The 27,631-nt window shown below is 38.7% G+C and overlaps 1 protein-coding gene across 12 annotated transcripts in view; it reads right to left on the reverse strand.

The window, feature by feature from the left end:
* The window catches only part of USP45 (ubiquitin specific peptidase 45), a 54,074-nt gene that overhangs the window by 17,159 nt on the left and 9,284 nt on the right, over nucleotides 1–27,631 (reverse strand). For 4 of the 12 annotated variants that reach the window (XM_083731280.1, XM_083731284.1, XM_083731290.1 and 1 more), the window contains exons 3-11: nucleotides 27,407–27,584; nucleotides 26,073–26,173; nucleotides 16,386–16,537; nucleotides 15,435–15,530; nucleotides 13,751–13,881; nucleotides 8,307–8,394; nucleotides 4,360–4,441; nucleotides 3,037–3,128; nucleotides 1–57 (exon numbers count right to left, since the gene is read on the reverse strand). In XM_083731280.1, coding sequence (XP_083587406.1) covers nucleotides 1–57; nucleotides 3,037–3,128; nucleotides 4,360–4,441; nucleotides 8,307–8,394; nucleotides 13,751–13,881; nucleotides 15,435–15,530; nucleotides 16,386–16,391 — 552 coding nt within the window. In that variant the 5' untranslated portion in view covers nucleotides 16,392–16,537; nucleotides 26,073–26,173; nucleotides 27,407–27,584. Of the gene's footprint in view, nucleotides 58–3,036; nucleotides 3,129–4,359; nucleotides 4,442–8,306; nucleotides 8,395–13,750; nucleotides 13,882–15,434; nucleotides 15,531–16,385; nucleotides 16,538–26,072; nucleotides 26,308–27,406; nucleotides 27,617–27,631 lie in introns of all 12 variants that reach the window. The other 8 variants (XM_083731281.1, XM_083731291.1, XM_083731287.1 and 5 more) reach the window with 3 other exon arrangements.

Genomic DNA, 27,631 nt, shown 5'->3' on the forward strand with positions numbered 1-27,631 from the left:
CCTCTCTTCTATTATAGGAAGTGAAAGATCAATGAAAGGTTCCTTTACTGTGGAAATCTTAGAAGAAAGTAAAAAAAGAAATATATCAAAGTGGAGTATGCATCATTTCTGGTTTCCTTCATGCATTAGAATCTATAAACAATATCTATAAACAATAAACAAAATTATGTTGTGAACCACCCTGCGATGAAGGGTGGTAAACAAATTTAATAAATAATAAAAAATTAATAATATCTGCCTAATTCAAAAATATTACACACATTAAGGTTTCTTTATGTAGTGAAGAACTTCACAATACTGTTTTAGAAATGAAGTGACTGTGATTTCATTTTGGTTGTGTTGTTGTTGTTTTTTAAAACAGCAAAACGGAAGTATGAACACTGTCAAAATCTAGAGATAGGCATAGATTTCATTTTGTCTTTTAGAACTTAATTTCAATACTATCAGAACATTATTAGAGGCTAAATTTAGGCACAGAAATCTAAACATGTTTAGTTTTTTGCTGTTTTACACCGACTTTAACATGCTCCCCTTTCTCTTAACCACTAGCATTACTTTAGGCTTCAGCAACACAAGAACTCTGGCAATGGGCCTATACTAATAAGCAGAGGCAGCAAAATGCCCCCACTTAGAGACTCCACTGGAAATCCACACATTAACATTTAAAGGTGGGTCATGTTTCTTTCAAAGTTGAACTTTGAGAGACACTGATGAAGTCTTTCCAGATACTAGGAGAGGGAGGGGGAAAGAAATATTTTTTCAAGTCCAGCTACAACTGTATCAATGTGGTGCCTGCCAGCAGGATTCTAGCCTTGTTTCCTATGGACAGGGACTCTCCATGTCCAAAAAAGCAAGCCAACGTTTGCAGTTCAGGGCACCGGTTTCCAGCGACTAGTCCCTGCCAATGCTGGCAAGGGAATACGAGTCAGAAACTTGTTTACCAGGGCTGTAGATAGCTCATGCCTGACACCAGCATGAGCAGGATTGCAAGGATGAGGCCACAATGATACAGAACAGTTAATCTTTCTGGCACCCCAATCCTAGCCATATGCATGGATCTAGCTGCTTGCAAAGGCTTTGGCTCAATGACATGTTTTCTGACATTTTGCTTATGAAGTATTCAACATGCATCACAATCGGTAATTTCCTGGTACAGCAAGTCTTAAGGATGTATTTCCCTCGGTGGTTTTTCCCAGGAGGTATCTTGGGAACAAATGGTTCACACAGTTGTTGCAAGATGGTAAATCCCACATTTAAGAACAATTTGCCCCCCAGGGACATTCTGATCTACATTGTGAGGAACACTGCCCTCTTTCAAGGTAGCAAATCTGGCTCCAGTATTTCCATTTATGCAACTGTTCAGCATCATCTCTATGCCAGTAGATAACATCATGAGTAAACATTTCAATATGCCACTTCGATGCCACAGACTGCAGGGCTTATTCAGGAATAAATTGTTTTACTGCTTTTTGATGGTGCAGCATAATAATACTCTAAAACAGGTGTGGCTAACTGTTTTTTACTTGAAAGCTGACCAAATTCACTACTGACCAACCCTTCAGGGTCCACATGCCAGTGATAAGTGTGGCCATTCCACACATAGGGGCAAACAGCTCCCCCCTTCTCAGAAAATCCATGCAGATCAGCTAATTTCAAATGTTTGAGCTAATGACTGAGAAGGTGGAGATTTGGATTCCCATAGGGGTGCTGGGCTCTGCTCACCTTAGAGCTATCTCTACTTTGAAGTGTGTAGAATTATATTTTTTTGGCCAGAGCTGCAAATTCTGAGGTCTTGAAGAGCAAAGAAACTGACTTGGGGGGGGGGTTGGATCAGGTCCCCAAACTGGGGGTTAGCCACCCCTGCTCTAGAAAGAGGAGGAGCATCATGGAATGATTAAAATCGTCCCTTGTTATGCTGGAGTGGAACTGCGTGGTGTGAACAAGTTTGTGGAACAGGGCTAAAGGCTATAGAAAGATTGAAGTCTTTCAATGATGTACTGTATTTAGATTGATATTATAAAACAAGTCTACTGAAAGTTATAATGGAATTGCCACACTGGGGAATATCTCATATTTGCTAAAATATGAAAGCCAATATATTGTCAGTTGGTAGAACTATATAAGGCTGCTGAACAACTGTCTGTCTACCAGTCTTTCTACCTACCTATCACCCAGAGCCAGCCTCAGGGATCATCAGCATTGTTGGGCAACAACTGAGGCCCATGGCCTTGCGGGGGCCCTCTGCCAATCCCTGGAATCTCTTGGCCCTCTTGTTGCTTCCTATTTAACTGCTCTTGAATCAAAAGGAAAATTAGGGAAGCAAGAAGGACTCACATACCTCCCCCACCCAACACACACTCTCTCTTTCTTGAAATTGGTGGAAACAATCTGGAGGGAGGAATGAACAGGTAGTGGAAACAGTAGCAAGGAAAAGGGTTAGGGAAAAGTTAGGGAAAAGGGCGCACTGAAAGAATTTTGTCAAAAGACCTCACCACAGAAAAAAAACCTACCCCCATTTATAACTGGCACTACTAACAGCTTCTGGGATATTAGTATTTTCTGCAGATGGCATTTTTAGTTCCATGCTGTGCATGAGGAACTAGCTAAGGAACCCTGAAGATCATGTATAAGCACACACAAAGACCTATAGGTCTTTGATGATAATGTGACAAACCTGCAGAAGGGCTGAGAAGAACATCTAGTTTTTCTTCAAGCAAGGAAGCAGCTACATGGCAGCTAGAGGGATATGTTATACTTAATGCATAATTAGTTTTTGATCTTACTTTCATTACAGTATTAGAATTCAGATCTCCAACCTAAAATTATCCAGGTGATCAGGGTTGTTGTTTTTTATGAAACTCCCTTCTCTATATGAAAGTGAAATTTAAAGGGTTGCACTTTGAAATAATCTGTTTTCTAATATACTATTGCAAGACATTGATAAAACAGACAGTACAGAAGTTAATCAAAAAACACAGTACATTCACATCATTAAGTGATCTTTTACTTTAACAAATCAAATTCCAGAATACCTACATTTTCACATTCCTCACACATGATAGTGCTAGTCAATTCACCAACAAAGATCCTATCTATGAAGTTCATCTTCACACCCTCTCTTCCATATGCTGCAAAAACATTACCCTTTTTTAAAGGAGGAAACACATACATCCATTCTAAAAACAATTCATTCTAGGATTTTCTTCTGAAAACAATTAGTGCATTGTAAGTAAACATCTGCAATACTATCAACACAGAAACGTTTCCATTCAGCAGTACTTAATACAGTTTTTGAGAGTGATAAAACATTTAGTTTTGATTTCTGTTTCAGATAGGTAACAGCATGTATTTCAAAATGAGGGATTAAAATGCAAAATATGACTATACCTATCCATATACCAGTACTCTTACATAGTGAACATTTTATTATGCTATACAAAGCATCAACAGCACTTCAGAGTGATCCCACTATGTTTTTCCTCCTTGAGTAGTCTGCCTTAAGTATTAAAGAATTAACATTTAAGGCAGACTCCTTTGCGGGGCAGGGAGAGGAACTTTTGGTTTTCGTATTCAAAACAAGACTCCATAGTAACTTGTAATAAGATATCAAAAGCAAATACTTTAACATAAATCATAATGCTTGTGTTGTAAATTCATAGATAAAAATATATTCCAGCTCATGTTTTTTGTATGTGTGCTTTGATATTTTGACTCATGCAGCTGTTAAGGCAGTCCTGCTGGTTTTGCCTGAACTTGCTTCCCAGTAAATGTGGAATGTGGCCGTATAAGGTTACAGCCTTATATCTCTGTCTTACAGGGTAATTTATGGACAGCTTAATGCCGCAGTTTCTAAGTGGTGATTTGCCTTGAACTAGACTTCACAGACTCATCCTCCAAGGGCTGAGAAAAAGGGGAGGGTGTTATCCATTCCTTACTCCTCTAGCCTTCCCCAAATTGAATCCTCAACTTAATTAGAATATGTATACTTGAGCAGAGGGCATCGAGCAGGACTTCCTGACCCACTTAAAATTCTAACTTCTCCATATATATTTTATACAGAGGGCTAAAGACGGAAGACAACCTAGCTATGTGAATCATAGATATGTGAATCATAGCTAGATCAGGGAATCACGTTACAAGTGTGGAACAAAATGATCAATGGGAGTGTTTTGCATGTGCACTAGATGGCACCAGAATAATAGGCACAAGCCCTGAAAAAGCCACACGGAACCTCCAGTGTGAGTCATCTGAATGAAATTACATATTCATGAATACAATATTTCATAGTCAATTCATCTGCAAAAGCAAACTCAAACCAGACTCTGTGCAAGTTAACACAATGGCACATTTGCTAAATACCTTTGACTTTCCTTTTTGTCTCTTCGTCTGCAGTTTTAGTGGTTGGATTATTGAATGCTTTTAAGATTGCAGCTTGTATGCGCTGTAAGAAACATTCAGAACATATTTTATTTGTGAAAAGTTCAGACTTGCAAGTATATATAAGTGAAAAATATTAAACGGAACAAACAACAACAAATAAGAAGAACACTTGACAATACTGTCAAAAATACGTAGCCTCTTACACTTTATACATTGTCAGTAAATTTGAAACTTAAACTTAACTTAAATATTAACTTAAATTGTTAATATTAAAGGTTTCCTTCAGCTGCCCCACTTCAAAGATAACTATGTTTCTTCAGGCAAGTAGCAAACTGATTACAGAACTGTAGAATGATTATCTTTTTCCCTCCCTAAAAAAGCCATGGGAGAAACCCTGAAATGCCAAGTAGAAGACAACAAAATTGCCACCCTAATTTAATTGTTTTAATGGAAAAATGCAGCTGTATTTACTGAGCCAGCTTTCTAACATAAAGGACAATGACAAAAGTAATTAAAGTCAACCCCGTATCTTGGTGATGGGGTATTTGTTACAGGGCCCAGAACCTGTGGCTCACCAGATGTTGTTGACCTACAACTCCCATCATTCCTGACCACTGGCCATGCTGGCTGGTAGCAAAGGGAGTTATAGTTCAGCAGCAGCAGCTGGAGGGCTACCAATTCCCTGCACCTGACATAGAATCTATAAAAAAACACTGGTATGGTATAATGGCTAAGAGTGTGAACCGAAGTGCCCAGTTTGCTTTTGCCTCAATGTATATGAATATATTTAACATTTCAGCTTTCTCTCGCTATAAACAACAGAAGCAAAGAGACAAGGCAATCAGAATTGGGCCTGTGTTGCATGCAGGACAGAGATTAGCTCTTTCCCCCACTGTGGTCTAGAATGAAATAAAATACACAGACACACACTGAACCCTGCCAGGGAAGATTCCATCAGAGTCAATGGAAACTTTATTGCTAGGACTTATAATGACTTCAGGGGGATACAATTTCCACTGGGACTACGGGGGAGGGAGTAGAAAGGTTAACTCCTTCTCCCCATACATCATGGTTCCAATCCTTAGGGATGCCCCCCTAGCACAATTAACAATTGTGTTAGGGAGAGTGAGGCCACACACACAACTGAACTTCTGAAAATAGAAAATGTTAAGTATTAAATAAAGCCATAATGTTTGGGGGGTGGGTTATAGCTAAAACATATATGAACATGGCATTCAATGAAAATCTAATTATATAATCCACATATAGCCAAACATTTAAGTACCTTAAGTATCTTCCAACTAAGTCATGTTTTACTTTGCAATGACATTCTAGATATGGGCCTTTCTAAACTCATTCCTCACATGTGCTGATAAGATGTGTCAGTGTCAACATCAGAAAAGAAGAGGGGAAAAATACAATTGTATTTCTAACTTTGAAATGATGTACTTGCTCCACTTATACACCTTAAACAGAGAAGTACCATGATAAATGTATTTTGAAATATTAACTACATCACTAGTGCACCAAGTAACAGCTTCTACTTCACGAGTATCTGACCTGGCTAGTGTATTAACTCCCAGTGCCCCAAGCTCTTTGTTCATCTTAAATCCAACAATATACTAAAGAGGGCTAATCAATAAATAACTCAGCAAGTTGGATACCATAAATGGGTTTAAGGCCATAAGCTACTCCCTTTTTGTTGGGATGAGTGCGTTGAACCATTTATTTAGGTCAAAGAAAACATAGTCTTTGAAGGGTTTGGGTGCAGCTAACAATGGCATCAGACATTAATCAATTAGCAGCAGGGTTCAAATACTTCAAGCCCTGGTGTGAAGCATCTCCAGTGCACAATGTTGGAAAAACCAGACAACGTGCAATTTTGACTGTAGTATTGACTATTTCAATTTGCTGTGCCATTTTCAAAAAAGGCTCACTTATACATTAATGTAATTTAGAAGGATGCAAATACAAAGAACACCAAGTGTTTGGGAATAAGGAAGCATTCAGAGTCCACAAATGAGATTATCAGCATGAATGAAAATTTGAAAGCACTTTAACAGGAAATAAAATGCAGGATTGACAAGCAATAGAGACTCCCTGCACTAAAAAAAAAAAAAAGTTGTCATAAATTTTAGTTTAAAATAGTCTTTATATTACTGTATTTTAAAGGATCAGAAGATTTTTTATTTTAAAAACTAAAGATCATATTTTTAAAAAATTATATTTTAATTTATGCAAAATAGATGGTTCAGAAATAAAAGTTTATTATAGGGAAAGTGAAAAACATGGCTATTTGGCATTTTAGCAAGACTGGTCTAAACTTTTACACTCAGAGTAAATACATTTAAGAGCAGCGTGAAAAACAGGAAGTTTTAAAGGATTCTGGTGGCAGACAGATTGCTCTAGGCTTCCCTTCAAATAAAAAACAAAACACATGGTAGTGACACTCTCTAACAACAGCACGATTAACAGCTGTGGGGTTCCCATGACAGACAATGTTGCTCATGTTTTGTTTCAGACTGGCACAACTGTCACGGCTCACAAGATTGACCAGATCTACAAATCTGACATTTTCAGTTTGTCACACATCTATAAAATCAAAAAGGGGGAAGGGGGGGAAATCCCAAGAGCTTTTACTAGTAATGTCCCTTGCTGTGATGCCTGAGGTGATAAATTCCCAGTTCATACTATTCCACCATTATGGCAAAACGTGGGTTTAATTGTTATCAGGGGTGGGATCAAGCTTTGTTTGTCCGTAAGTGGAAATGGGACTAGAAAACAACTTCTACGCAGCTTTTCTTTTTCTGGTTTAAGTAAGACTAGAATGCATAATTATTGGCAAGGTAATGAAATAAACAAATAACTTTTAAGGCCCAAGGGTGTGTGCTAATTTTGGTTTATTTATTCTAACATAGTATTGGCCAACATTCTATTATAGGCAAGCACTTTCTTGCTATAAAATTTTGCACAAAGCGATCAAGTGTTTCAAGCTATCAGTTGTGAAAATTAATATCTAATTAATACCTAAACAGGGAAAAAAATCCCCCATTTCTACTTTTGGTTCTAAACTAAAGCATCAGCATGTCTGAAGTGCTCACGCAACAATCTCAATATTTCCCCTCTATGTTTAACCTATAACTTTATTAGCTAATTAAGCATTAGGGATACTTTTATACTCCAACACCCTAATAGTGTACATGCAAAACCAAAGCATATTGTAAGCAACCTTGTCCACCATACACGAAGAGCATTTCAATAAAAGCAAAACATGTTGTGTGATGATGACACAGCTGGACTGTGTGACACAGGACTGTGTGCACCCCATTACATTGGTTTATTTTCCAGCTGAACAAGTTAGAGGGAGAACCCAGGACAAAGAAAGCAGTTTCCACATTGACTCATGCCATGTAAGATTTTCTCGTCCTTATTTACACTTTACAGTGACATCTAAGATTTGTGGCTTCAAACCAAGGATTCCACAAGCTATGACAAACAACCTGGTAGCCAGACCTTACTGAAGCTAAGGAGGTGTAAAATTACTGAGAGCCTTATGTTAAATTGCCCTCAGATTACTAAACAAAGGAAGACATGAATACAACTAAATAGGAACAAAAAGGAACAAAAACAGACACATATTTGCTACTATTGCACAGATGTGTTACCTTTGCTGGGCCTGGAGTCCAGGGGTCCTCTCCATGCAGTAATATCTTTAATATAGACTCATAGAATTGCAGAGATGGAGGGGACAGCACGGATCATCTCATTCAACACCCTGCAATGCAGGAATCTTTTGCCCAACGTGGGGCTTGAACCCAGATTAAGAGTCTATTCTGCTTGTCTCAACTACCACATCAGAGCACCAAAAAATAGTTGAAATGTAAATTTAAGTCTACTGCCTACTTATTGATTTACAAACATATCACCTTTGTCTCTTCTATTCTCATTGCATCTAGCAAATAGTGGAGAACTTCTTGGCTGTCCTGCTGTTGAAATCCCTTAAAGCGAGGAGCCCTGCAAAACGGGAGAGAAGAAATGAGTACATCTCTAGCAGATGAGTTTTCAGATTCAATAATAAAATCATACGTTTTCTAAATAAGGTAATTTATATACAAATGTGTGTTTGCTAAGGAATCAAAAGAAAACCATGGCCAAAAAGAGAAAACCACAGCAAGAAACAGGAATATATAAAGGTGAAAGGGAGGTGGAAAGCATATAAGCTTCAATATGAGACATAGCTGAGAGGCAACAAAACTCAAAACTGTAGGGGCAACGCTTGAGAAAAGAAACAAACTTATCACAGTGGTGTCAAGTTTCTCCTACACAAGTGAATGGCTGCCATTTGCTCCTATGACAAAAAATAAATGCTGGAATCGTGGCCAAAACCACCAATCCACCCCCTCTGAGATCAAATGGCTGATCTTAAATCTGCAGAGATGTTCACAAATTTATCCAGGCAGCCAATTTTCAGAAGGACAGTCCACAGGGCATTACGATTTTAGAATAAATGCTGGAAATTTACAGACCTTCACTCTGAACACATAATGACATGGGTTTTTTTTTTTAGTTCCAGTAAAAAATATTTAAAGGTACTTGAGTTTTGGTATATTGAGGGTTATACAGCACCTATTATAAAGTATATGAAGGCTAATCTTAAAAGTCCTTCAATATGTAGAAGAGCAGGTAGCTTGCTTCTTTGTTGAAAAGAGCAGCAGAGTATTGTCACATTAGTGCAGCAAACATGGGACATTTCATTAGCAAAGAAAAGGAGTGCACACTACCAGCTGTCTTAGATGCACAATGCCAGGTGCTTAATGAAAATTAAGAATAAGTTTTAGCTCACCATTACCAGCATTGTTCCTATAAAAATATTCAACTTTCCATAAAAAGACTGTGGCCCTGTTCACACATAATAGTAAAATATAGTTAATGGTTTATAATAATCACACCTGAGTGGTCTCTTTCATTCTTCCCTGTTTGCGCTAGGGAGAAGCCATGCAAAGCCAGGCTTTCCTGGTAATCAAACTGGATGTACTGATCATAGTTTGCTAAAACAAACCATGATCTCTGGTTCAGACATAACACAAAGGGAGGGATCAAATTCCCCACTGCCTGCTCCCCCCTCCCCCCCAGCAAATATACAGAGTAGTGAAAGAGTCTTCTTAGGTGCATTCACAATAAATTGTTAACTGTGGTCTGTCCAAGCAAGACTGCAGAATGCAAATGTGATAGATACATGTATCAGGCTTATAAATAGTGATTAGCCATGGCAAGTATGTACTGTATTGTCTCAAGGTGAAGAGGCCAGAAAGCATTACAGAAGTTTGATCTTTATTTATTTTAGACCTAAACACAGATCAGCTACAGACTTTGGTGGACTGATTTCTTAAACTGAAATATTATATTCAGAGACTGGTCAGTTTTAAAACAAACAGTAATTCTTACAGCAGAATACTATACATTCTTATCTAAGCTGCCACTGAAAGGCACTATCTCATGGGAAACTGAAACTTGTTTGTAAATACCAGTAAATGTCAAAGCCATTACTTATTTGCGTAGAGAAGTGGAACGGGACACATGCACAACGCCTGTCCACTCCTCTTGATATACAATCCAGAATATAATTGACAGAACACAGCTTATGGTGATATTTAATAAAACTTGAAGTTATGGGGAAAGAAAGAATTTCCTGCTTTGGCCTGTTCCACCTTTTAATAAAATTAGAAGAACTGATTCCAATTTTTGTTTTAGCCTAAGGAGAGATGTTCTGAACAGTAGGAGCAGCAGAAGAATTTTCAGTGTATGTCAGCAACTTGTCCTATATACAGTAATTTCATTTGTCATTTGCCTAACCAAGGCCTTTTCCGTCAAGGTCTTATACAATTGTACCAGTTAGTGAATACAAGAAGAAAAATGTTAGAGCTAGCCCAAAATTTCTCATAAAGTATTTCTTTCTGAAATTTTCCCTTTTTCTCACTTACAGTTGAAAAAGAGGACACCTTGCAGAACATTTTCTGAATCTTCTCTGCCATTTATTGTGACACAAGCCATCAACACACTTTCTACTGGAACTACTTACATTTTCCTCTAAAAAACCTCAGTTTTACTCTCTCCCCACCCCCACCCCACCATTTTATTCACAACAAGTACTTGTGAAGTAGGCTAGGACAGGCTAAGAGATGAAGGCTGGCCCAAGGTCACACACTATAAAGGTGTAATCAACACACTTTTCAGTATAAAATGACTAAAGTACAGCAGTTTAAAAATAAGACATTTCGTGGTTAAGCCAGTTGCTTAAGGCCTATGAGCAATAAATATTAACCTCTGTTAACATACAATACTGCACTAAAATTCTTAGTGAGAAATGGAAAGATTTCTACAGGAAACCTTTGTCAAAAAAGCTAAAGAAAGAAGAGTGGGGGAGAGTGTGTAGGAAAGGGGAAACAGAAAAGCTCTAATCAGCATTGATATGTTCAGATTTGACAACTAAAAGATGTGCATTCTTGTCTCCTTGAAAATATGCTCCAAGCAAGATTCTTGGCAAAAGTGGAGGACTCTAAGATGGTTGGTTGAACTGACCGTTCACAGATGTGCTAACATATGGAAGCCAGTGTCAATGCGCTACAACCTGTTGTACAGTGTCAGCAGTATAAATGACAGAACAGGTTGAATTCCTGTTAATGGCCATAAGTAGTGAAGGACAACTGTGACAGCTATGTCATGGCAACTCAAGTCTACCATCTCAATGCTCAACATGGTACAAAACAGAACTGTTTTGAAAAACACCTAAATATTTAGCCAATACTTAGATATAGCATCTATTCATTTTAATTTATTTTAGGTAAAACTTTCATGATTCAATTGTCAGCACATTTAAACCAAATATGCACTGTTAATTATCAACTCCAAGGAAAAAATTCAATGTCAAGACTGCCACCCTGGATTCCTTCAGGGAGGAAGAGCAGGATATAAACTAAACAAACATTTCACTGCATCAACCAAGCATCATCATGGTAGGCATAGAAACAGGTAAACAGAAAAAGAACCAGAATACTCGGATCTGCAAAACAAGAAACAATGTTTTTCTTCATCAAACAAATAGCTTGAAAACTTAATGGTGTAACTTAAGAATGGGTGGGAAAGTTTTGATAAAGATTTTTATGGACAATAATAAATATACTGTAGCAATATCTATATCAAAGGTTTATCACAAGAAACCAGTATGTCACAAGAAATACAGTATGTCACCAGTATGCCAGGTTCGAGTTAGTAGTGAATTTTAAAAGCTTAGAATTTAAAAATATTTAAAGTCATAACAATCTTAGATTGCTTTTTGACCCTCACTTGCAGAGCCCCTTTCAAAGTGCTCCGCGAGACAGCACTTCGAAATGGGCTTAGTCAGACCCAAAAATAAGCCCCTTCCAAAGTGCTTTGCATAGGGCAAGGAGCCTCTGGCCCTTGGACTTAATCAGGTCTGCCAGTGGTCCATGAGGCTATTTCAGACAAGCCACAACCACATGGAGAAGGTAGAAGACCAGTTCAGCCAAAAAAGGGTTTGCAAGCACTGCCAATGAGCTGATTTGTGGTGTCTGCAAAGTGCTTTGAAAGGGGCTTAGCAAGACTCCTGTTTGAAAGGTGCTCTGCAAGTGCAGGGAAAAAAGGCACCTGATGACATTGTGATATTAAGTAACTGACTTTAAAACTTGGCCCCAGGAGAGCCAAGGGAGATAACGATCCACCATACCCCCAAGATTGGACAATAGGTACCACTAATCAGCTGTTCAGAAGAGCCAGCAAACTCTCTTTTGACTGAGCCAGATTTTTACCTGCCACACATGTGACGTCATATATGATGTACGGTGTAGGGAAGATGAGTGTGGCTTGGATGAAGTGGCCTTGTGGACCAAACAGGGAGGCCTGGCAGACCTAATCAGACCCACGGGTCAAAGGTTTCCTATCCCAAATTTATGGGTTTTATAAAAGGTGCATCTAATGGTGGAATTCCATAATGTTTGCTCAAAAGTCTCATTGAATTCAGCAGAGCTTGCTTCACAGATCTTAAGCCACAGATTTAAGGCTGCAATCCTAAATGTTTGTAACTAGGAAGTAAGCGCCATTTAAAACAGTGGCACCTATTTCAAAGTAAACATAGTGGAGAATTTCAGGCCCAAGAGCTAAATGAAACTCTTTAGATCTCTATTTACCTCTCAGTACTCTCCCTAAGCCACACCTCTCTCTGGCCCTGTTCCCATGCCTTTCCTGAGTGCTTTTGCCTGGCTGGAATACGTGTCCTAAAAGTGTGATAATTATTACCTTGCCTGGGGCTAAGTGTGTGTATGTTTGTGTGTGCATGAACACAGATCCCTCCGTTGCTCTGCCCACATACATAGTTCTACCCACTTGACCTGTGGAACCACCCACCACTAGTATGCAGTCCATAGAACGTTCTTTGTGAAGGAACATGGCCTTGAGGCTGAAAATTGTATATATGATTTACAGATGTATAGGATTGTGTAGCTGATGCCTTAAAAAATATCTAGAGCAAAAAGAAGTGACACATATACTAAGTGGTGGTGTTTTTCAATCTGAACCATCTGTGGTTATCCAGAAAAAGAACCAAGATGAGTTCCTCTTTTGCCTACTATGTGACCTTCTCCTTTTCTTACAAACTACTGGATTTTCTAAGCTCCAAATTACAAGACACCATAGTTATCACTGCATTATTGCTAATAAAGAAAACGTTACCCAGCAATGCTAAAGCACAAGTTTGGATTTTTTAAAAACACCAATAACTGCATTTTTTGAGCACACCAAGCAGAAACAAAGCTCCACTTTCCAATTCAGCTGAAAATCTACTCAATAGCAAGGAGTACTGCCATAATACCTGGCTTCACAATTTCTTCCACTGATAAAATTACCCAGCCGTAACAAATAAAAGAATTATTTATGTCCTCTTAGTACATAAATGTTGTGTGAGCCACTAAGTCTCTAGATAAGTCAAAAGTCTGCATCCCTAATATTCAGAATAGTGGAAAACAAACAGAAGGGCCCTGTAGCTATGCACACAATCTGTCTTAGCAAAACGTCTGACAGCTGCAACACTAACAAAATTAACAGTGGATGAATTAGTACCAGACGCAGAACAGTTGCTATAGAAAGAATCATCAATTTCTTTCTTTTTTCCTCAATAACCTAACAGTTAAGAGGGAAAAACTCATATAAAAATCATTGCCGTTTTATTTCAACATCATACGCCATAATAAATTTCTACTGATCTAAATAAAAAGGATTATGTTAGGCAAAGCATTTCAAATTTAACGTGTGGATGCCATGCATGTGAAACATGCTACCAACGTGAAGTTGCTCTTACTTTTGACAGAGCTGGCTGAAAAGAACTTTGGGAGAAAGAGGCCCTTTTCCAGTTTCTTTCATGCTGTGAAGGAACAGGAACATAGCTGAAGTCAGTGGCCCAGGACTTGAAAGGTTCACTACCAAAGGTTCCTTTAGGATCAAAATAAATACCAGACGTTAATTCACAGTAATTCCTCTTAATTTATAAATGTATACTACACAGTTGATGAAACAGCTAATTAAAATTAGGAAAAGGGGGGAACCCTAAACCTCTCAAGGTTAGGACTTCATGTGTAAAGAAAAACAATTTGTAGAATCCTATATTTAAAATATAGCATTTTGTTTGAGGACAGTCTACTTGGTGAGCATTTTGAACAAAGAACAAAGCAAGATTTAACATGCCTTGCCATGTATCAACATAAGGAAGTGCAATATGTAGACTAAAACACATTTTACAAGGATAATTTTTTTAAAAAGTCAAGTGTGATTTTTAATTTTGATTTAGAGATGAGCATGAAAAAGACATATGTGGGTTGAAATGTTTTTTGGAGACAAAATTGGACATCAGTTTCTCCTTAAAACACTGGTTTTCAACCAGTGTGCCGTGGCACCCTGGGATGCCCTGAAGGATGGTCAGGGGTGCCGCAGGCAACACTGGCCTCTGTCCCTCTTTCCTTTTGATGCCCTCTCACGCCTCTGCCTCCTAAAGGCTTGCACAGCTGTCTGTTGCAGCAGTCCTGGCTACAAGTTCCCCAGGTGAATAGCGCCTCTGGGGCTGGCCAGGGGGTGCTGGTTGCCAGGGGCTGCAAGGAGGAGCCCAGTCAGCCGGCCCTTGCTGTTGGGAATGGAGAAGTGGGAGGCCGGGCAGGCAAGCAGGCACTGCATTGACCTTTCTTATGCTTGCTGTGTGCAAAGCCTGCCTGGGAGCTGAGTGCCCAGTGCTGAAGTGGAGCCTTTACACCCGGCAGCACCCGTTGCTGCCTCCCAAGGTAAGGTGCTGGCCTCACATTCACCTTTGGCTAGCCTCCATTGGGCAACTAAGGCTGGAGGCGTTGCTGCCTCCCAAGGTAAGGTGCTGGCCTCACATTCACCTTTGGCTAGCCTCCATTGGGCCACTAAGGCTGGAGGCGTCCTCTTCCCAAGCCACTGTGGGGCAGTGTGAGGAGGCATCTCTCTTTGGGACGTGGGGGGGGGGGCAGCTCAGAGAGAAGGGTGGCAGAGGAGTGGGAAGAGGAGAGGATGTTTGAAAAAGGTGAGAGGCTGCCAGCTATGCAGACAAGGGGTGACATAACTGGGCTCTTGAGCCCCACAGGGGCTCCACATTAAGAATATAGTTGGTCAAGGGAGCCTTGGACTCAAAAAGGTTGAAAACCTCTGCTTTAAGAAATAAGAACACTGCTGAATCTCAAGGTCCATCTAGTCTCACATCCTGTTCCAACAGTGACCAGATGACTACAGGAAGCTGGAAAGCAAAACTCAAGTCACACTCTCTTTTAATTTAGCAGAACATCACCCCAGTCACTAATTTTATAGAACAATATGTCTAAAAACTAAAGTAGAGGCAGATATTGTGATCACTGAATAAATATTAAATTGGTCAAGAATATATTCACCATTATCATTTTTCAATATCCAGTCAATGGCATTCCCATAGGAGGGTCCTCTGAATATTTCACACAAAGCATTTCTCACTAAATGCTTACCAGTTGAGATGCAGGACTCTGACCAATTTTAAGCTTTGTCCCCTTTTCTTTAACTTCACACATTAGTTCATTTAACAAGTGTGTCTGTGCCATGTTCTAAAGAAAAAAAGGAAGGAAAAGGTTATAGATGACATTTATTTGTTAACTGGACTACTCTAACAAATTATTATTGAAAGTAAATTTATACTGTGGCAAGCATAATTCTCCTTAATGGCAGTTGTATAATCACAATCCAAAGAGCTCCTTTAGCAAGGCTTCTGTCCTTTATTTAATGTGCAGCTGCCTATGCCACATCAAAAACTGCTTTCGAAATTCCCTCAAGTTTCAAGTTCTGCAAACTGCCATTTTAAAAATACATACTTCAAATTCTAACTGGCCACAAAGCAGCAACAACACTCCCCGGACTGAGAGAAAAGCTGCTTCTACACTAGCTGCTCAGTTCAAAATTATCATAGTTTCTTCACTCAACAAATACATCAGCTAGATGACATCTTTAGATCAATGTTTCTCCTTATTCTTTCTCCATTCCATTTAGGAGCTCATTTATTTTGACTTTTTTAAAAATAAAAAAAGAGCAGCACAACTCCAGCAATAGTAGATCACCTTTGTGCTACAGTTTAATTAAAGCTGGTTCTTGCACGTCTCCTTATCTCCCACTGCACCTTGAAATGCAACTTCTACAAGAATAAAGGTACTGATATATTGCTAAGTAATATAAAATAACTGAAAATGTAGCCCAGCATCAGGTGAAAGTTCAGAAAACAGGATGGAGCTGTCCTAGGTAGCCAGTGCAGTAGAAGAAGACTAACAAGGAAATTCATTATGCACAGTCTTACCAAATTTTTATCAGTACGTTTTATCAGTACCCAAGACAAAAATAAGCGCAACCTGCAGCCTTAATGAAATACATAGGTGTACCTTCAGAATGCGGTGATGCATCTTAATTCTTACCTGCATGACAGCATTAAAGAAGCATGTGTTCCCTAGGTTATTAATGCCTTTAACCGGAACTGATGCCCAACTAGAGCTGATGCCTTTGCCCTTTAATATGTCACTTGCTTCATTGTTTTCTCCATGTAACCATATAATTTTTGATGATGAACCTTTAATAGAAAAGAAATAGCAGTAACAACTATGGGTAGAAAGTCACTGTGTGCTTATGAAACTGATATAAAAGAACAAGCAGTGAAGACTTATCCACAGATGCTTGATCAATAAAACCTAATTAGAATAACACCAAGTTCCTTAAGGTATTTGAACACACTTTTTATGTGTTTGGGATCAGCTAGCACATGTACCATCACATGTGCTGAATACTATGTTTATACTCTTGACATAGGAAGGTTTGCTAGTCAGAATCTTATTGTCCTGTTATATTAGCGGTTCTCAAACTCATAAAAGTGTGTAAGCAAAGTGTTCAAACTACAGGCAATATCCAAACATTCAATATCTGAGCATTGCAGAGAGCTGACTATATGTCCCTTGGGTTCCCTTCCAACTCATGCTTCTATGAACTACATGTTTAAGGGAATTTCTGACTCCCTTTTCTTTAACAGAAGTCTAAAATTTTCCCCAAAGGACCAGATTAGAGATACACCTTAACTGTGTTTTAATCTTTCATGTAATTTTGCTGTTATATTTTGTGGTACACCCACTGGGCTTTGCTGGAGCAATGTGATTGATTGATTGATTGATTGATAAATAAATAAATATCAATTTTGAAAGCAGCTTAAGGTATGGTATGGAATCATCCGTTAAAAGAAAAAAAACAAAATTTGGTGGGGCTAGCACATACACCTTGAACAAGCCTAAAACAGGTATTTATAATGGTAAAACCGTTATGTGTGAAGTGGCTCTCAGCCTTTATCCCAAACCAGCCACACATTTAGGTGTTCTCTGCTATGAGGGCTATACTTATATGTAACTATATATCTAAATGAGGGTTATATATAGGTGTTGGCAGGTCATATGATTAAAAAGGCTATAAAAATCTAAAGGCTATACCGGACTCATACATGTAGGGCAATTTCTGTGTCTTGCAATACTTCATATATATTTTCAAGTACATAGTAACATGCACTGTGTACATGACTCCAATGTTCAAGATGTGTAAGACACATGGTATCTATGGCCCAAAGAATTATAGATAGCAGATCATATATATATGGCCAATGATTCAAAGGGCAGCAACAATGCTGTTCTATTAGCAAAGGCATTTGAGGCTGAAAAACTATGATCCCGCCAGGCGTGCTCCGCTAGCTTGAGACTTTGGGGTGAGGAGGATGATGCATATACCCAAGCATAACCCCAGTTTTCAACCCCTTAAAGTAAGAGAACCCTTAAACATTAAAACATAAATACACAGTTCAGAGAACAGCATTACTTTCTGAAATAATCCTGAATATTCTGGGTTGGACACATGAAAAGTTAGTTATCAATGGAGCCAAACAGTCATGACTTAGTATCATGTTGTTGGTCATCATGGTCATTTCAACCATCAATTGAAAGAAATATACATCCTATCCATACTATACAGAATGCACATAGATACACCATTAAAAGTTAGCCAATTTATACATACATATATATCTTAAAATGCAAACCAAAATATATGTTTCTTTATTCCATTGGCGATCAGATCACTACAATCCATATTATCCTTGATGAACATTCTTCTCAGTTTTTAGTCTTGACTTAAGCCCTATTGATTTAAATGGGAACCAAGCGCAAGTAACAGTCTACAGTCTACAAACTTCCATTATTTCCCTTAATGTAGCCAAGAATCACACGACACTCCCCTCACAGCCTCTGTTGACTATTACACTATGTCTGATGGGCCTTTCATGGAACTTATAAAATGCAGAGTATTTGCCAAATGATAGGAAGTCTAGTTTATAAATATTCCAGTGGTGGCAGAAGTGGGAATCATGCAGCACAATTCAACACACCTCTACTCAAAAGTTAGTCCTATTAAGTTGACTCTGACTTACTTGCAGGGATGTATAGAATTGTAGCCTTAGCACCCTGCCCATCAGGAGAGCAAGAGCTCAAATTTGTTTGTAGCAGATCTTCTACAACTGGATAGATATGTTTTCCCCACAACATACTTGCAGTGTTCTCTGCCCACCACAGTTCACCATGTGACACGGACTTGTTAATTTAGAACAAGATGAAGCAACTGCTTGCTATTTGCCTTAAACCTTTAAAATCCAATATATTTAAACAAACTGTAATATAATGTGCTACCAGTACGGTGTCCTTGTATTTCCCTATTTGCCTTATTGCTTAAATATATATGGGGCAGTGAAGTTAGACAGCCATTAACTTGTAGCCTAGAGGTAATAAGAATACTTGAGACACAGTATTTAGCCTAGATTTCTACTAGCAACTTTCATACTGTCATGGCTGCTGTACTAAATATGAACATTACTGACATCTGCAGCATTTCAAGTATTGATTAACAATGCATGTCAATGTGAACAAGTTATGGACTTAATGGATGCCAAGAGCTGCAGTGCTGCAATCTACATTTTGACATATGAATTCATATATTTGCCCTAATGAGTTACATACTGAGGACTCATTAAGTGTTCTTGAGAAATAACTAAACAGACCTATTTACATTAACAGAACTCTCATACTGAAAGATTTCTCTATGCATTACCCTTAAATACTTACATCCTCTGTCGAAAAATAGGGAGGTGGTTGGGGAGAGCGGGGGGACTATAATTAAATAATGAAAGAAACCAAATACGATTAAATATTCCTATTATAGCTGACATAAGATGGCTGGAATGATTTCCCTGCCTTCCAGTCAAAGCACATTTTTTTTGAAATTATGCCTGGGTTTGCAAAAGATGCAATTTCATTTTTGACACCACCCCCACTGCCTGATGCTCGTAATGAGGCAGTTCATACAGAACACACCCAAGTTCACTAATAGAGGCTAGTAAAAAGCAAACAAGACATGCCAGGAGATTCAGGAGCTGCTTTACGGAGCTAGTTCTCTTTGTATAAGTGTGTGTGTGTGTGTGTGTGTGTGTGTGTGAGAGAGAGAGAGAGAGAGAGAGAGAGAGAGAAGATATGAATCAACTGCATATTCAATATATTAGTGGAAACATACTTGTGCTGCGCTTCATACAATTGTGTGTGCTGTTTTCTGCATGGTTCAGCTGTGTGATCAAGTTCTACATAAAGAACTTGGTGATACAGCTGATCCTGCTTTGTCTCTAAGATCAGAAACCTGAGAGGTGCATTCTCCAAATGCAGCACCCATAAAAACCTCATTCACAATGCAAGTCTCTAAAATCTCCAGTGACATAAAACTTATACAACACATTTAATAATATATCTCACCTAAACAGAGCTCAACAGAGCACACATGGCTCCCCACCCCTGGCAAATGCTATCCTCACAACAATTATAATTAATTGAAAGAAAGTTAGGCTGGAAGATAAACCCACTGAGCTTTATCACTAACCAGAGATTTGAACCCTGGATGTGTTTGTCTAAACCCAGCATCTTTTTACTACCTTATACTGGCTCTTTTCTTTTAAAAGTAAATTAAAGTAGAAAGAATTTTTGCCAAAGTAAAAAAAAAATACATAAACATACTGGTTACTTTTTATTTTTAAAAAGTCAAAATTGTGTACATAATCTGCATATTGGACTACCACAGTTGTTTCATTTATCCATCGGCATTCAACAACATCTGGGACAACATCTTAAAGTAAACAATGCTCACAAGGCCATCTGGACAAAACTGCAGGCAAAAATTAGAGCAGAAGCATATGGAAAAGCAGATTTTTCTCTCCCCTTCAGCAGTGCAGGATGACAAATGTCAAACCTAGATCTGTCCACGCTTCACTGTGCTATGCTTTGCAGCACCACCTGGCTCTCCTTGTACAGCCACCAAATATGGACAGCACTGCCACAGAGGACCATATCTGGAGGGCAAACTCAATAAAAGCATTTCATTTCATGGTTAAATGACAGCTTCACACAAGTAGTAAGGTTCTGTTTACTGAATCTCAAATGTGAATCATTCAGCAGTGGGGGGGGTGTGGAGAGAATAAAACAAAACCCACCACAAAAAACAATGACTATGAACAGGACAGCTTTGTTACTAAGACATGAATACCCATATAATTATAAAATGCAGGAAGCCATAATTACACATCCAAACAGCACATTAGCTTAGCAGATCAGGAAACTGGAAATATAAAGAAAATGTGTTTTGTCAGTTCTTAAAATCCAATCCATAACCCAGACAAATCCTAAACACACTTAACTGAATTCACTGAACACAGTGGGAATTACTTCTGAATAAACATGCATAGGCATCCATTGCAATTTAAGGTGAAGTGTGAGGATGTTCAGTGGGACTTAAACTGAAGAAAACGTGAACAGGATCTGACTGTTAGTTCAACTGCCCTAAGAAATGAAATCTACATACTTTGGCTTAGCTGATCTTCACCTGAAACATTCTGCTTTTAAGAGATGTGAGAAGCATTTACATGTTCATTGGTAATTTGAACTCTAGAGAATTCTTAAATCTGGCTGGTCCAGTCCTCTGACCAAAGAATTATGTTCCTTGAACCATTTTATAAACCTCTTTAACATTCAGAGAGGGTTATATCCAGCACAGCATTCAGTTAAGACCACACAGGCATAGGAAGTTCCCAATTTCCTTCTCCTCACTGCAGACCCTGATGCACTTTCTAAAGGCAATGGACCCTTAAGAAGTGTTTGGGAAGTGAGATCCCAGACTGGGGGGAATTGAAGGAAGTTAGGCATAGGCAGCCTACTTTGAAGAATGTCCCCACTGAGTTCAATGTGATTTACTCTGTCATAGGAAACTTTGTAATGAAGTTATATTCTTTTTAAACATTTCAGTCTTACAATGTAATTTTTTTTAGTTAGAAAAGCCACAGATCTACTACAACTATCTATGTTTACAGAATACAGTATTCACTTTACTGACATACAAGACTGGCAGGACTTCTGCATCAATTTGCTTTAACCATGTTTCTTAGAAGAACTCTGTCTTCTGTACACACGTTTCCCATATTCCTCCTGAAACAATAATTTAACAGGATGGGCAGATGGTATAAAAGTAAAAAGAAAACAAATGTTCACGGTTTTTCTTTTATCAGGGGATTATTTTGTTGTTGTTGTTGTTGTTTTCCATTAAGTAAAATAAAAAGGGGGGGGAGAGAGAGATCAGAGAACATGTTTCAAGGTCAATGCTTTTCTCTAATGAATATTTCTCTGGAATAAAAAGCAAGGTTAATAGCTTTCTTTCCTTTTAGCACATTCACACAATGCTGTATTATAAACATATTGCCATTATATTACAGAAAATTAAGAAAAACTGAAGCAGCAGTTTCCCCCCCCCCCCAATACTATGAAAAGGTTAAGATTTTCTAATTTAAATGAGAAAAAACAAGTGAATGCTCCATTCTTAAACGGTTGGTAAGACTATTGTGCCATTTTTTCCATACTATACTATAACACCACTGCATCAAAGAATTAAAATGGCAATTTATTTATAGGGCAATGACAGAATAAATGGGTGTGGCTCAATTTCATGAAGCAAGCACAAGCCCCATCAGAATGGAGATATTATCCGCAGCACTTAGTGATAAACTCTCTACATCTAGTTCTTTTACATGATCCCAGGCTTGAGTCACAGACTTGACCTTCCAATGTTGAGGTATTGCCTATTTCAAATTAAGCAATGAAACTTAAATAGTTTTTAACTGAGTCAGCACATCTGTAAGAAAATTCTCCTTATTTTACTGGCGCGGCCCCAAAGGATCAAGAGGCATCCCAGTTACAGAGTGTCCTTCCCAAACCAGGTTTATTTAGTCTTCAGGAGACAAGTGAAAATCATTCCATCATATTCCATTCCATCCACCTTTATATTTTAAGCTGAAGAGTTATTTTTAATTTCTTGCCTGTGCTTCTATTTTTAATTGTAGTGTTATGCCATGATTTTTATAGATTTCGGCCACAATCCACAGCTGAATTAAGTGTGCTTAAACCCATTGATTAAGTCTTCTTGGATTGTAGTGATTATTAGTTGTTTTGTTTTAAATCATGCACTTCGTTTTAAACTAATCCAAGATTTTTTCACTGTGGAGTGGTGGAACACATTTAAGCAATAAAAAAATGAGATTTGAGATGGTTTCATCAAAATGTTTTGCTAAGAGAACATGGGGCTGAAATCCCACATGACTAAATCCCCCTGATTTTAATGGATTTACTCTGATCAAATCTGCATTCAACCCTATGTTCTCACCCCAATACATCACATTCTAATAAAGCACGGGATCTACCTAACCAGTCCTGTCAGTGGAAGCCCTGCACAAGGACTTCTGCTTGCACAACAAGGCTTTCCTCCCGCTCCCTGCCTACACACCTCCTACCCACCCAAAATTGGCTCTGGAAGAATTGAGAAAATACTCAAAACAGCATGGGAGTGATCTTTCCATATGGCAAGCGGCAATGTTTATGCAGACAGAACAACCGGAAGACTGCAATATTGAATTCCACCCACTTAGTTCAGGATTCTGTTTCCAACTCTGGCAAATTCACAAACAGAACATGATGGAAATGATAATTTATTTGCCCAGAACACCTTTAAAAGACTTAAATTACATCCACAATAAAATAAAAATAAATAGGAGCCTCCAGAGTGCATTGCAATAGCATCATCAATATTTTATAGTGTTCTCCTTCTGCAGAATATGATCAGACCCGTTCTCAAGGGAGATATTTGGAACAGTAACATGTTTCTGGATCAGTTAAGCAAAAAAATAGATAGCTATTATAACTATTTCCCATCAATTTCTTCAAGTGCCTGATTAGATATAACCTGAACAGAACTCTTCCTAGAATGTTTTAGACTTAGTGTTTGTGCACACACACCCCTCCTCCTATTTCTCACCCCAACAGAGAAAGTAATAAATAAACTGGATATCCTATGTTTCTTTGAATGCTGGGCTACAAAAAAAAAAACAACCACTAGTCAGACTATTTATTCGCATTATCTACTTCTATTGAGATACACTGCTCAAAAAAGTCAAAAGCTTATATAAATCTACATAAAGGTAAAGGTAAAGGTACCCCTGCCCATACGGGCCAGTCTTGACAGACTCTGGGGTTGTGCGCCCATCTCACTCAAGAGGCCAGGGGCCAGCGCTGTCCGGAGACACTTCCGGGTCACGTGGCCAGCGTGACATCGCTGCTCTGGCGAGCCAGAGCCGCACACGGAAACGCCGTTTACCTTCCCGCTGGTAAGCGGTCCCTATTTATCTACTTGCACCCGGAGGTGCTTTCGAACTGCTAGGTTGGCAGGTGCTGGGACCGAGCAGCGGGAGCGCACCCCGCCGCAGGGATTCGAACCGCCGACCTTTCGATCGGCAAGTCCTAGGCACTGAGGCTTTAACCCACAGCGCCACCTGCGTCCCGCATAAATCTACATAGAGAGGTAATATAAACCTACAAAGTTTAATTACACATAGTTTGCAAAAATGCTATTTATAAAAATTGTACACCACTTAGCAAAAATTTTCAAGTGATTTACATAAAAATGCAGTAAGTTATAGAAATATTCAATATATTAGTGAAAAAGCCAGCACATTTTAAACAATAATTAATACTCAGTGTCAATGTTACGAATCTCAAAACATCAAGCTGCATTGCAAATTTTACAGAAACTCTGCCACAAGCAACGAAGGCAAGTACGACATAAATAAAAATGGTTTTCCTACTCCCATAAAACTGAAAGAAAAGATGCAGAAAAAATAATCTGCGTAAGCTTTGTTTCCAGTGATCAAGCACACCCTTGTTTCTAATTTCCCCCATTCCTAGAAAAGACTGGCATTCAAACTGTAGCAGCTCAGCATGGTTCCTGTGTGTTACATGTGCACTGGGTTCATGTGAAACTCACAAGTGTGCCATCACAACAATAATGCACCTGCTTTTCTGGCAAATAAAACATAATGGCCTGCTAATCTTTTCCACAAAACTAGGTTCTGCTGAGTAGTTACTCCTTACAAAGCCCTTGCTTTATTCTTCCATGTTGTGCCAAACATGCCCTTTTAACCAAAAGCCAGGGCAGGGAATTGGAGGATGGAGAAAGCAAAGAAAACAACATATTGTTGGATATGGTAAACCACTAGATCACAGTTGAAATCCACACAGCTGCAAGCATTCTTTTGGGAAACCCCACACTTGGGCATATCTCAATTGCTTAATGTAATTCCCTGGGTCAGTCATATAGAAGTAATGTAATTTGCACATTTCTGCAGCTAAAGTTTAATCTTTACGAACTGCCAAGTGGAAAGACAGGATCCTGCTGCCACTCTAGTCCTTCGCATCCACAGCAATCACAAGCATTTTGCTTTTGTCATTCCTCAAAATGTACCCAACAGGATATCTGTGTTCTCAACACCCCCACCCCAACATCTTTGCCTTCCCTTCAAATGAATTCTCAATTAAACTGAAACAGGACAAAGTTGCCATGCCGAAGTTCTCGTATTCTTGTTGGGCACATAGCATTTAGAAAGATTTCCATGTAATAAAGGTGGCAAAGTTAATTTTCAACACACTATCATATAGCTTATATGTTTATAAAAGAACCGGTGCTGTTTGAACCACAAATACAGCAATTTTTCTTCCTAAGGGATAAAAGGCTATTTTCATGGGCCTTTTGTTATCATCCTTTATATTCCTAGTACAAGGCTCTTCTAGGATGTAAGGAAACACCTCTTGTAAAATGAAACCTGTTGCAATACAAACGCAACAGCCAAAAGAATGTATGCATTCTGCTTAAAAGCTATAGTAAGTTACTTAGGCACATAACTTACTTATGTATATCCTGTACCTCTTCCTTCATTACAGAATAATCTCTCAAATCTCAATACAACTACATGTCAGGGTTTTCTAGACAGATGGCTAGAAAGCCTGGCACTGCTCTTTTGCAAGTGAACTACTGAGGTGCTCTGTAGAGTTGTCATTGAGATAGCCCTCTTACATACATACATAATTTTATTTGTATGCTGCCTTTCCATAGTTAAAGCTATGCTCAACGTGGCTGACAACATGTAAAAAAATACACAATCACAAACGTAACAAAAGTAATCATAAACAATAAAAAAATCAAAAAGTACAAAATTGAAAATTTTCCACATAAATCATATTAAGATCTCAGATAAAGATACAAAAAAGTAGTATCGGTAACAGCAATCCCCCCCCCCTCCCCAAACAAATTTTCCCTGAGCAATTCCCTAGCCCAAGAGTCTGTTCAGCAGCCACAGCTTTTGTAGCTGGAATCAGCCAGGGCCCCACCCTCCCAGGCTAGGTGGGAAAAGGCCTGCAAGGCAGGGAGCAGGTCTTCCAGGACTCACAGCCAAGATGGTCTCTTAAGATTCCCTACTAATTTAGGGGCCTTACTTATTAGCACTAAAGATAATTCAGTTGTTTGTTTGGTGCATGACTGTAATGTTGTGGGCCACACAGGACTCTTAAAGGACCTGCTGGATCTGCAAACCTCATGTTTAATTTCTCAAAAATAAAAAGAGGCATGATGTCGACTTTAGCCCCATATAACTTTTATTAACGCAAACTTACTTGATTCATTTCTAGTAACATGTCTTTGGAGGAAGTCGACTATCTGCGCCAAAGCCTTCTTGTTACAGTGTGTTGATAGCTCTTCATTACATTCATAACACCTAGAATAAGGATTTAAAATGTTGTCATAACGAATCTCCAGGCAAATCTTAAATTCTTATGACTTTATGTGAAGTCATAAAACATTGTGATCCCTTATTTCAGGTAATGTCTATATACAGACTGCATGTTACAACTACTATAAACAACATATTCAATTTGGGACCTGAACCAAGCAAATTCCCCACCACCAGCACCACCTAGACCCTACTGATTTTGGTGGTGGCGGCAGCAAAAAGAGACTGTGTAGCCACAATGCAAGGGTGAGCATACTACAGTGCCTGGATGGGGATGCAAACAGTCCCCTCTCCAATCACAGGGAAGGCACAGACAGAAAGGGTTAAAACACCCCTGCTCCCAAACATATGATATTTAGTTTGGCCCTCGGTCACAAGGGCTGTCCAAAGCAACATTAGTGCCAACAGAACTTTTGCAGATGAACTGTGATCTATCCCTGGAATGGAAAGTCCCTCTTAGGTATGAGCAGTGTAGATCACTTTGCTACTGTGAATCTGACTGCTTCAAAAAAAAAAAAAAAGCCATGAATGAGAGAGGGGAACATGGAAGAGACTTTGTCCTTCCACAATTTCACCACCTCAACCACCACCAGGTGGTAGAGTGAGGGCTGGCTCCCATAGCCATTACAGATGGAGTAATTATCTTCTCAAACTACTACTGGAACCTCTATGTCCGATCCCCTAACACCTATTAACAGCAGGGGGTAACCTTTTTCAGGGGTTGACCTCTGGGAGGTCCAATGTGAAAACTGGGTGGAGCAAATTCCCTTTTTAAAAGTGACACATTCGGTGGGTCTTCGGGTCACAAAACCCTTTTGGCATCACAGAATCACAACACTGGACCTGCAGGAGTAGCTGTTAAAAATGTTATTGTGGTGGTTGTTTCACAAATTTTGGGGGAGGCTGTAGGGTGGTAAAAAAACTGTAATAAAGCAGATGACCCATAGGAGAAGAATTTTATAAATATATATATAAAATCTATATTTTTACATATAAAACCTCTGGGGAGCAGAAGCTACATTTCACATTAACAAACTTCACATTCTAACAAGTTATTAGTTTGACATACTAGAATTATCATTCGCAATAATAGAATTTCATGTACAAAAGGAATGAATCATTGTATGTACGCATACCTGTATATTACGGGGTGTACAAGTGTATGTCTTCCCTCACAAACACACACAGCTTCCCCTCTCAAAACACAAGTTTACTTACCATACGATCCATGTGCTGAGGTTGATTACAATGCAATGAGGCTCTCCTAGTGCATTCTGGAAATGCTTAAGCGAATGCTGGCCTTCTGAGTTTTGACTGCAGCCCTGAATTCATTAACAAAAATGTTAAACTATAGTTATCATAACTACTATGTTCTGTAGCAAAATCAGCAAATTTTCTTATTGTCTTAAGTTTCCATTCCTGTTGTAGCTTATATGACATTTT

This window comes from Podarcis gaigeae (genome assembly GCF_964106915.1).
Source record: "Podarcis gaigeae genome assembly, chromosome: 3".
Classification (NCBI taxonomy): Eukaryota; Metazoa; Chordata; class Lepidosauria; order Squamata; family Lacertidae; genus Podarcis; species Podarcis gaigeae.